Raw genomic sequence first — 12,139 nt, forward strand, 5'->3', positions numbered from 1 at the left:
ATAAAGGTATTCAACCAAGAGAACTAGATTCGATCTCAACACTGTTGATTTCTGACTTACAACTGCTGGCATAGCATATTAACATGGGTAATACAGAGAAGGGGAAATATTATGGAAAGCAAGTGCAGGATAAGAGGGGAAACATAACCACAGGTCAAAAAATTGACTTATTCCTTTTCAGTTAAGCTGACAGTCAGAGACAGTATTGAAACAATAACACCCAAAACCACAGATCAGGAGGCCACACATTCAATCACTACTGCATTCAGTTTGCAGTCTCAACAACTTTGTATCTAGTGCAAAGGATCTCAAAATCAGTATCAAGTACACTGAAATAAAAGTTAATTAATGTTTAACTGCCCTTAGTGCAAGATTAAAAATGATCTATACCCACTTGGCTTCTACATCAGATCTTAAGTATACAGTAAAAGCCTCTGTGTCATCATGAGGACTACGCCGTCTAATCTTCCTTAATTGCTCCAGGTCACTGTAGGCAGAAAGAAAATCAGGTCTTCATTAAAGAGATACAAAAAAAAACAGGATTGCAGTACAGCATATTGGAACTACATTTTTCATTTTTTAATGGGATACTAGCATTGCTCATTCCTAATTCATAATTGAGCTCAAATTAGCAGCAAACCACCTTGAACTTCTGCAATCCATTTCGTGTAGGTACACTCACAGTGCTATTAGAAAGGCAGCTCCAGGATTTTAATCCCGCAACAGAGAAGGAACAGTGATATTATAAGTCAGGATAGTGTGTGGTTAGGATGGGAACTTGCAGATCATTGTTTTCATACATGTGTTGCTTTTGTTCTTCTAGGTAGTAGAATTTGCAGTTTTGGAAATTGCTGAAGAAACCTTGATGAATTGTTAGTGTGTATCTTGTATGTGGTACACACACACACACTTCTGGTGTCATTGAAAGAGTAAGACTTCTGTCTGGACTCAAATTCAAATTCTCAAACTCAGTGGCAAAAATGGTTAAAAAAATTAAAGAGTGACATCATCTTTGGACATGTTACATGCTGACAGCGAACCACAGCATTAGCACTGTTCACTAGGGAATTTCACTTCATAAAGAGCAGGACAAAAAGATAAACACGGTGCACATTTGTGTGAAAAGATACAGAATTTCCATTCAGTATCCTTGAAAAACAAGATATTAGCACCTGTTATTGGTCAGCTGAACACATGCAGCATCCCTAGTTAATTCATACTGTGTTCTCAATTCAGTTCTCATTAAGAAGTTCTTTGTAAAGAATTCACAAATCAAAATTCTTGACTTGTATGCCACATTTTTCCATGGAAAGAATAATGAGAATGTTTTAATATTTTGTATCAAGTTAAAATCATTTTCCACAAAATTGGTGAATACCTGGGTTTTAGACAGAATTCATTCAGAGCTCGCATGCCAGTGATGAAATTATTTTGAGTATACGTGGACCCATAGTCTCTCTTCTTCAGAATAGCTTTAACTGAGAAACATTGAGGAACAGAATTAACATTCAGTGAATTACACACACATTATTGTTGCCACAAATTTCAAGAGCTTATTCCATTTTATCTCTGCATAACCTATCATCTGTAATGGATACATCAGAACTTACCCTCAACAAAAATCCTTTAAAGCTCAGAACTTTTGTTCAATAAAGATACAAGATTTTTATTTTACAATTGGTGCAAAATATTTTAATCTCAACATGAAACATGAAGTCACCCAAAGGTGACTTCATTTGGCTGAAATTCTAGCAAGTGGCCTTAAAGAGTAGGGCTCACCCTTTAGGAAACAGTTTGTTCATTCAGTGGATTAGCAGCTACTCCTAAGCTAGTCCAAAGGTGTAGCCCATAATAAAAACCAGCGAAACATATAACACTCCCGACAGTGATGCCAACAACGTAACAGAATATGAACCTTAGACAGAACTCATTATTCCGAGTGCAAGTGGACCCACAATTTCAACAAACTCAACCACCTAAAAGATAAACACAGAAAAGTTACAGCACAGAGGCCATTGTGCCCATCTTGTCCATGCCAACCTAAGGATATCTATGTGCCTTTCTAATCCCACCTTCCTGCACCCAGCTCATAGCCCTGTAGTTTACAGCACTTAAGGTTCAGATCCAGGTACTTATTCTTTAAAAAGTTTAGGGTCTCTGCCTCTACCAACTGACAGTGATTTCCAGACAGCCATCACTTTTTGTGTTAAAAAAAGTTCTTCCACAAGTCTCCTCTATACCTACTGCCACTTATCTTGAAACTGTACCCTCTGGTTCTTGAATTCTCCACCAAGGGAAACAATTTTATCCTGTCACTATCTCTTCCCCTCAGAATTTTATACATCTCCATCAAGTCAACCATCAGCCTTCTTTGTTCCAAGGAAAATAATCCTAACTGCTCCAATCTCTCCTCAGCTTTATTTTTCTAGCCCTGGCAACACTCCAGTAAACCTCCTCTGCACTCTCTTCAGAGCAATTACGTCCTTGTACAATTCCAGCATCATGTTAGATCTGCTTATAAAAGCAAAGATGTTATGTGGGTCTTGAAAATAACACTTGCTTTAAAAAAAAATCAGTTATGAGGGGTCAAAACAGAATCAATTCAGCTGGAGTTAAGAAACAATTGAAAAGCTGTTCCACCACTAGACATACCTTAAAGGCCAAACACTAGGAATGCAATAGAGCAACAGATTTGAGAGAAAATTACCACTATTGTAAAATAAGGAGACTTTACCCCAAATACTAAAAGGGACAGCGATTGCGAAAGAGCAGAGTGGGGTGGGTAGTTAAATATGTGCAAGAGAATGCTACTGATCAATTAGGTTTTCCTGTCCATGAGGGAGGAGGCATTGTTGGATCTAATTCTGGGGAATGAAGCAAGTTAAGTGAATCAAGTGGCAGTAGGGGAACATTGAGGGGACAGTAATTATAGCATCAGAAGGTTAATTATAGAAAAAGTACAAGGAGAAATCCAAGGTAATAATTTCAGGTGGGCCAGTTCCAGAGGCAAGAATCAATTCAATTTACCTGGCCTATAACCAAAGACTGGTAGACAAAATTAACAAAATGATGAACTTGTTTTATAAAAGGAGATGTTTGAGTACAGTTAATAAATATTCACAAAAGGTGCAAAGGTATGACAAACAGCCAGAGCTCTGTGGATGACAAAAAAAAGGGCAAGATGGAGCAAAAGGGTGCATATCACAGATACCAGTTTGATATTACAGGTGGAAACCATGCTGAACATAAAAAACTGAGTCAAAAATGAAATTAGACAGGCAGAAAGGAGAAACTGGATTCCCCTTTTCACATTAGCTGTCAAAGTTCTCTATAGGCATATAAATAATTTCTGGGTCAGAAACAAAGGGGTTGGATCAATCAGGACTTGTATTTGAGTTTTGTTAGCATGGACCCAATGGGCCAAATGATTTACGTTATGTCAATGACCTGTGTATTAAATGAGCACTTTGCATTTGTCTTCACCAAGGAAGATGACCTTGCCAAGTCATAGCAAATCATGATGCAGTTGAGGCACAGGATGACTTCACAAACGATAAAGAAGTTTCAGAAAGATTGGATTTATTTAGTCTCCAGGATCAGATAAAATGCAGAGAGAATACCAAGGGAAGGAAAAAAAATGAAAACTGCAGAAGTACTGGCCATAACCTTCCAATCTCCTCAGGTGCTGCAAAATCCCCTGTTCAAGAGAGATTATGAGGATAAGCCAATCAACCACAGCCAGTCATTTTAAACTCAAGTGGTTTCAGAAACTATAATTTAGGACAAAAGTAACAATTATTTGGACAAAAGCCAGCATGGATTTTTAAAATTAATTTATATTTATTGCCCATCCCTAATTGCTCTTCAGAAAGTGGTGAGCTGCCTTCCTGAACTGCTGCAGTGCTTGTATTATAGGTACATTCACTGAACTGAGGTGTTTCAGTATTTCCAAGTCAGGATGGTGAATGACTTGGAAGAACTTCCAGACAGTCATATTTCCATGCGTCTGTTACCCACGTCCTTCTAAATGACAGCAGTCGTGGATTTGGAAGGTCCTAAGGAGCACTGGAGAGTTCCTGCAGTACTTCTTGTGGATGATGCACACTGCTGTCACTGTTCATTGGTGGTGGAAGAAATGAATGATTGTGGAAGCAATGTCATTTAAGCAGGTTGTTTTGTCCTCCCAGATAGTGTTGACCTTCGTGTTGTTGGAGCCACATTCATCTAGGCAAGTGGAGAGTAGTTTACCATGTTCCTGACTTGTGCCTTGTAGATAATGGACAGACCTTGGGAAGTCACTTTCAGCAGATTCACAGCCTCTGACCTGATCTTATAACAACTGTATTTATATGACTGCCCAGTTCAATTTCTGGTCAATGGTAACCCCAGTATGTTGGTCGACACTTCAATAATTGAGTTGTGAATGATACTGAACACAGTGTAATCATCAGTAAGCATCCCCACTTCTGACCTTACAATGGAAGATCATTGATGAAGCAGCTGAAAGTGGCTGGGCTAGGTCACTGCCATAAGAAACTCCTTCAGTGATCATGCAACTGAGACCTTTGACTTCCAACCACCACAACCATCTTCCCTTGCACCAGGTATGACTCCAAACAGCAGTGGGGTTTCCCTGATTTCCACTGACTCCAGTTTCACCAGGACACCTTGGTGCCAGACTCTTGTCAAATGCTGCTTTGATGACAAGGGCCCTTCCATTCTTAGCTCATTTCTGGAATTCAGCTCTTTTGTCCATGTTTGAACCATGGCTGTAACGAGATCAGGAGCTGTGTGACCCTCAAAAGAACCCAAATTGAGCATCAGTAAAGAAATTATTTCTAAGCAAGTACCACTTGATAGCACAGTTGATGACCCCTTCAATCTTTTTAACTGACGATTGAGAGAAGACTGATGGGACAGTAATTGGCCAGGTTGATTTGTCCTACTTATATACAGGACATTCTTGAGAAATTTTGAACACTGCTAAACAGATACTAGTGTTCTAGCTGTAATAGAACAGCTTGGCTTGGGGCATGGAGCACCAGTTTTCAGTAGTGTTGCCAGAATATTGTCAGGAGTAGCAGAGCTACTTTTGCAGAGTTGGAACTAACTGAATAGCCTTCACTTGTGCTGGAATCATAGAACGGTTACATACACATTTTGGAAGGAATAATGGGAGAAATAGTGCAAGTTATTTGGTACAATTTTACAAGAGGTGCAAAAAGAGAAATGTGGATGCTTTTGTGCACAAATCTGATAAGGTGGTAGGATAGAATAATAAAGAAGCTAATAAAGCACATGTGATCTTGGGTTTAGTGTACAAGAGGTTGGAAGTTATAAACACTAGTCCAGCACCAGCTGGAGTACTTTTATACAAATCAGGGCACCATACTTCAGGATATGGTACAAAGAGTAGAATAATTCTAGGGATGATTTGGACAGACTGCTGAATAGGAGGCTGCTCTCATTAAAGCAGGGAAGGGTAAGAATAGATTTGATAGATGTGTTTAAAATCATAAAAAGAACAGACTATAACTGAAGTCTCAATAACCAGAGGGCACAGATTTATGGTGACGGCAAAAGAATCAAGGGCCATCTGGTTAGAATTTATAATGCACTGTTTAATAGGGTGATGGATGCATGAATGGAGAAAGAACCAGGGAATGAAAGATTAGATTGCTCAATCTTTGAACTCATGCTCTCCAGATTATTCAGTCAGTCTCTGGATTATGTGCCAACACTGTAACGATGAATAAATTATTCCACAAAAATTGCTTACCTTTCACTTGGATTTGCTCCAAAGTTGGTTGACCTGGAGCACTGGATCCTTGAGCTGTTAAGATAAATTTGGCATGAAACAGGAATATGCAGGTTAAAATATTCAGTTTCATGAAGTCTACAGACAGTGTATCAATTGCCACCAATTACTGTTGCACATCTTGTTTTAAGGTGAAAACATCACATAGCATTGCAGAGTGGAGAAATTGCTAAAACAAGTCCAGGACAGATGTCAAACATGCACACTGATTAGGAATAACTGAAAGCTTAAATCAAAAAATGGTTTTGACAATGTTTGAGAGAGCAGAGTGAAAAGAAGAGAATTAAGGGAGTGCGTTCTGGAAAAACACGGGTTACATAAAAAGAAGTTGCAAAATGGATCAGCGTTCAAAGGATTTCAGAGGATGCAAGGTTGGTAATGGTTGCAGAATAGTGTACCATGAATCATAGAGGAATGTGAAGCTAAGAATAAGTATTTTAAATTTAAATGCACTGAATTAGCAGCATTTTCTATGAGCAAAGGGAATGTGTGAGCAAGGCTAAAAATGGGTTCAGGATTCAAATAGCTGGTATTTATGTAATGTAGGGAATGGGAAGCCGGTTAGGAAGTCATTGGAGAAATTAAGTTTGGCACTGAAAGCTGTAAATGAACATTGGAGAGAACGTCAGTGATGGTTTCAGCAGAATACGGAGGGAAAGGGCAGGCAAGGTCTGTTTGTCAAGTTGACGTAAATGATTCTAATGAAAGGAAATACAGATCCACAAAGCTCAGATGTGTTCAAGCTGGATGTGTTTTGCATGGTCTAGGTCTGTATAAGAGTGATCAATCTTTCCCACATTTAAACCACATTCAGTATAAAACAACTTACTCTAATTTATTTGTGCATCTTCGTTTTAAAAGCTGGAATTCAAATCCCGAGCCTCAGAATTTGAGTAACTATGATTTGATTTTGATCATTTAAATTTCTGGTTTAGGTGGCTGGAAACAAAGTTACCAGATTTTGTTGCTGCAGCTATGAATAAAAGTTAAGACACTAACTTGGACACATTTATAGAATTGAAACACTAACTTAAAATGGCTAATCTGCAGGATTTAAGTTTTAGCAAAACCATAAGTGCAAGAGTGCTGTACAGTTTATTCCAACAAATTAGGATCATAATTTAATGAATTTAACTGAAGTTATTTATAGTACAAACAAACTTACTCAACAAAAAACTCTCTTTCCCAGATTTCTAAAGATATTTTCAAAAGCATCAGGAAAAATACATGTTAAAAAGTATGGTCAATTTACAAATGGTACTATTTGGTGGCAAATCTTTATTTTGGTCCCCAGTAAATTGGAAAGTGAGAGAGATTTTACCAGATCTTTTGGGATTTTGGGGCTCCATCCCCAAGGAAGCTGAGTTACTGCTGGCAATATACTCATAAGTGCCATCCTTTTTGCCATTTGATGTGTATAAACGCAACTGAATGCTGCTGCTGATAGGTAGATTAGATCGCACGCTATGCCAGAGGTTTTGGTTGGTTGCAGTGTTCTTGAATACTGAAAGCAAAGAATATGAAAATTACAATATAATTTCAACTCATGTTCAATTTCCACTTTACAAGTATATTTGACCAAAAACACTTTCCTAGCGATTATTTAACACATTTTAATAATAGTAATCTCAGTTCACAAATCTGTAACACAAGAATTGAAATTGCAATTGACTTGTTTGTGAACACATTGAAAATGACAGAAATACTCTTAAGAATTTCTCAGCGCGTTTAATTTACACTTTCAAAAAAAATTGGCAATATAGTAACGTGCTTTAATTTTAGATTATTTGAACAGCAAAGTTGATAACGCCAGATGTGAAAATATTAGCAAATAATTTAACTGACATTTTCACAGCTTCTTTCTGGATTTTCAGAAGGCGTTTGACAAGGTACCTCACAAGAGGTTATTGCAGAAGGTCAGGGGACATGGAGTTGGGGGTAGGGTGTTAGCGTGGATAGAGGATTGGTTGTCAAATAGGAGGCAGAGAGTGGGGGTCAATGGGTGCTATTCGGATTGGCGGTTGGTGACTAGTGGGGTGCCCCAGGGGTCGGTGCTGGGGCCTCAGCTATTTACCATTTATATAGATGATCTGGAGGAGGGAACCGAGTGCAGGGTGTCGAAATTTGCTGATGACACCAAGATTGGGGGAAAGGCAAATTGTGCGGAGGGTGTGGAGAGTCTGCAGAAGGATCTAGATAGGCTGGGCGAATGGGCCAGGAAATGGCAAATGGAATTTAATGTTGGCAAGTGTGAGGTGGTCCACTTTGGTAGGAAGAATGGTAGGAAGGACTATTACTTACGGGGCGAAAAACTGCAGCAGGCGACGGTGCAGAGGGACCTCGGGGTCCTTGTGCATGAGTCGCAAAAACCCAGCTTGCAGGTGCAGCAGGTGGTCAGGAAGGCGAATGGGATGCTGGCCTTCATAGCGAGGGGGATTAAATATAAAAGTAGGGAGGTCTTGCTGCAGCTGTATAGGGCATTGGTGAGGCCGCAGCTGGAGTACTGTGTGCAGTTTTGGGCGCCGCACCTGCGCAGGGATATTTTGGCCCTGGAGGGAGTGCAGAGGAGGTTTACTAGGCTGATACCGGAGTTGAGGGGATTGAGCTATGAGGAGAGGCTGAATAAACTAGGCTTGTACTCGTTAGAGTTTAGAAGAATGAGGGGAGATCTCATTGAGATGTATAAGATGATGAATGGGATGGATAGGATAGAGGTGGAGAGACTCTTCCCGCTCAAAAAAGACAGTAGGACTAGGGGGCACAGCCTCAAGATAAAGGGGAGGCGGTTTAGAACGGAGTTGAGGAGGAACTTCTTCACTCAAAGGGTGGTGAATCTCTGGAATTCTCTGCCCGTTGAAGTGGTGGAGGCTGCCTCGCTAAATATTTTTAAGAAGCGGGTTGATGGGTTCTTGATAAGAGAGGGGATTAAGGGTTATGGGGAGAGGGCGGGAAAGTGGAACTGAGCCACAACAGATCAGCCATGATCTTATTGAATGGCGGGGCAGGCTCGAAGGGCTAGATGGCCTACTCCTGCTCCTATTTCTTATGTTCTTATGTACCTTGATTTACCAGGCTGAAGTAATGTCTAATGTTCCATACACTGCTCATCTAGCAGTTTTTACAGACCATCTTAACTTTGACTTGCCAAACCACAGTGGATTACAGTGCCCAGCGTGCACTGTAACAAATCAAATTATTTTTCATAGCCAGAAAGAGTTTTGTAGATAAAGGGTTAACAGAATTTCATTCTATAATGTTTGTTGAGGAGCACCAACGTTTGTGCCTTAGCCACAGAATAACATTTTATGAAGTATGTTAATTTTGATTGAGAAATACAAATTGTTTGCCTTGAGCAACATCTCTATTCTATTCACAAGTATGATTCAGGTTCCTTGTGGCTTGCCAATTCAACTTCCCAACTTCTTTTAACATCCCACATAACAGTCAATTGCAGGATGGTTAACAGACAGAAATAGATGCCAGGAAATGTTGATGTTATTGGACAGACTTTCATTTTTTGCTCATCATTAATTGCCAAGTGCATTGTAACAAAACACCCCTGGCCGCAATCCAATCGTCAGTGAAGACTTGGCAGAAACCGCATGCGAGGCCAACCTTAATGAGTAAGGCCCCAAGCTCAAGTGGCAATAAAGATCATGATACAGGTAGTGTCAGAAATTGCAAACAGGTAGCATAAAAGTATTAAATTATGTAAATTGAATATTGGTTTTGTACAGAGTTTGCATGATAAGAATTTAATAAAATTGGGTAAACAGCAAATCGACTCGTTCTGTCTTGTGTGTAAAAGCACCTAGGTAAATGAGTTTTAGTATAAACTGGTCGAAGTGTATGCCCATTTCCAGACAACATTTGGCGACCCTGGGTGGGCTTCGATAGAAAGTGATCAGAAGTTGCTCAGAAGTCAAATCCCATCGGACTCGTATTCTCTAAAATCCAGCCTGAAATAAGACGGCAGTTTCCCACATGATGGCCAAGGTTCAAGTGGCGGAATCAAGCAGGCATCCAAGCAGTAAATGGCTCATAAATCAGGTGTCAGCAAAACAAGACAAAAACAGCAGATTCAAAGCTAGTAGAGTTAAGGAGTAGGGTAAACTCTGCAAATCAGCCCCGAGGGGTGCAAGATATATTCCTAGTGCATAAACTCAGACGGACTGGTGGTAAGTTAGAAGGAGCCAGACCCCTACCCCAGTCAACTCCCATACCCCGAGGACAAAGTAATGTTACAGCAAACTGCCTGGAATGCAGGGAAACTCAGGAAATGTCTGAGCAAAAGGTGGCCCAAGTAGGTCGAGTACTGTTCAAAACCAGGATAGAATCTGGGATCCAAGGGTCAGAAGTGTTGGGAGCAGGCATGTAAAGGATCAGGGAAATGCGCCTCCAAATTGACCAAGGCAATTGCGATGGCCAATTGTACAGAGCAGCTCTGAGGAAAGGAAGCAAAGGATTGAAAATTCAAAGAGTTAGCGCTCGAGAAGAATTAGAGAAAATGAAAACTAAAACAGTTGAGCAAAAGTAGAGGAGTCAAGTCAGGCAAATATATTGCACATGCAGTAGTTCCAAGCTCCAATGTGAAAAGGCATATCAATAAGAGCTGTATGCAGAATGAGATCATGATGCAGCTCAAGAAAACAGTAGCTGAAACTGTGGAGAAACACAGGAATCTGCAAGCAGCAGTCAAGCATCTGAACCAGGCAGATAAAAAAAAAGGGCACATGATATAGAACATTCAAAACGCTTGTGCAAGATTGAAAAACTCAAGATCGTAACTTTTTATTAAAAAGGAATAATGCATGTTTTCACAACAGAAACAAGAGGGGATCGTGGACACCTGGTAGATTAAGAGGGTACTCATGGCAACGCTGACGACCATAACACAGGGTTCCTCAGCTCCCTTCCAAGAGGAGTCCAAACCTTTGGCAACTCCTGAGCTTTCTCCCGCCCCTATGAACCCACTACCAGTCACCAAGACACCAGAACAATGCTAATATTGCACACACCACCCCATTCACAGTAGCTCAACTGTATTGGGCAACAGGACTGTGTGCGAGAACTTCTCTGGCTACGTCAAGGGCATCCTGAAACCCACCATACAAAGAACCCTCAGCTTTTGTCACGACACTACAGACTTCCCGCAGGAAGTCAGCGCACATGGAGCAGTTCAACCAGGAGCGTTCCTCGTCACAATGGATGTCTTGGCACTCTACACCAGCATCCCCCATGATGGAGGCATTGCTGCAACTGCCTCAGTGCTCAATGCTGACAACTGCCAGTTTCCAGATGCAATTTTACAACTCATCCACTTCATCCTGGACCACAATGACTTCACCTTCAACAACCAGTTCTTCAACCAGACACACGGAACAGCCATGGGGACCAAATTCACACCTCAATATGCCATCATCTTCATGTACAGGCTTGAACAAGACTCCTTCACCACACAGGACCTTCAACCGATGCTACACACTAGATACGTCAATGACATTTTCTTCCTTTGGACTCATGGTGATCACTGAAACAACTGTATGATGACATCAACAAGTTCCAGCTCACCATCGACTCACCACGGACTATGCTCCAGAATCGGTTGCGTTCTTGGACACACGCATCTCCATTAAGGAGAGTCACCTCAGCATCTCACTGTACCACAAGCCCACAGATAACCTCACGACGCTCCATTTCTCCAATTTCCACCCTAACCGTTAAAGAAACCATCCCCTATGAACAAGCCCTCCGTATACACAGGATCTGCTCAGATGAGGAGGATCACAACAGAAACCTCCAGACTCTGAAAGATGCCCTCTAAGAACAGATATGGTGCTCGACTCATTGATCGACAGTTCCGACGCGCCACAGCAAGAAACCGCACTGACCTCCTCAGAAGACAAACACGGGACACGGGGGGACAAAGTACCCTTCGTCGTCCAGTACTTCCCCGGAGCAGAGAAGCTACAACATATTTTCCAGAGTCTTCAACATGTCACTGATGCAGACGAACATCTCGCCAAGGCCATCCCCACATCTTACCTTCAAATAACTGCGCAACCTCAAACAGAACATCGTCTACAGCAAACTACCCAGCCTTCAGGAGAACAGTGACTACGACACCACACAACCCTGCCACAGCAACCTCTGCAAGATATGCCATCATCTCATGTGAGGACACCATCCACCAGATACACGGTACACACTCTTGCAACTCGGCCAACATTGTCTACCTGATACACTGCAGCTAAGGATATCCCAAGGCATGGTACATTGGGGAAACCATGCAGACGCTACGACAATGGATGAATGAACACT

The 12,139-nt window shown here is 41.0% G+C and overlaps 1 protein-coding gene across 2 annotated transcripts in view; it reads right to left on the bottom strand.

Annotated features, from left to right (window-relative positions):
• Positions 1 to 12,139, bottom strand: part of slc30a9 (solute carrier family 30 member 9) — a 103,470-nt gene that overhangs the window by 70,946 nt on the left and 20,385 nt on the right. For both annotated transcript variants that reach the window (XM_080188164.1, XM_080188157.1), the window contains 4 exons: positions 7,140 to 7,322; positions 5,780 to 5,833; positions 1,379 to 1,478; positions 395 to 487 (listed from right to left, as the gene is read on the bottom strand). In XM_080188164.1, coding sequence (XP_080044290.1) covers positions 395 to 487; positions 1,379 to 1,478; positions 5,780 to 5,833; positions 7,140 to 7,322 — 430 coding nt within the window. The remainder of the gene's footprint in view (positions 1 to 394; positions 488 to 1,378; positions 1,479 to 5,779; positions 5,834 to 7,139; positions 7,323 to 12,139) is intronic.

The sequence above is a fragment of the Carcharhinus amblyrhynchos genome, chromosome 1, assembly GCF_965287045.1.
Source record: "Carcharhinus amblyrhynchos chromosome 1, sCarAmb.v2.hapA, whole genome shotgun sequence".
NCBI classification, from domain to species: domain Eukaryota; kingdom Metazoa; phylum Chordata; class Chondrichthyes; order Carcharhiniformes; family Carcharhinidae; genus Carcharhinus; species Carcharhinus amblyrhynchos.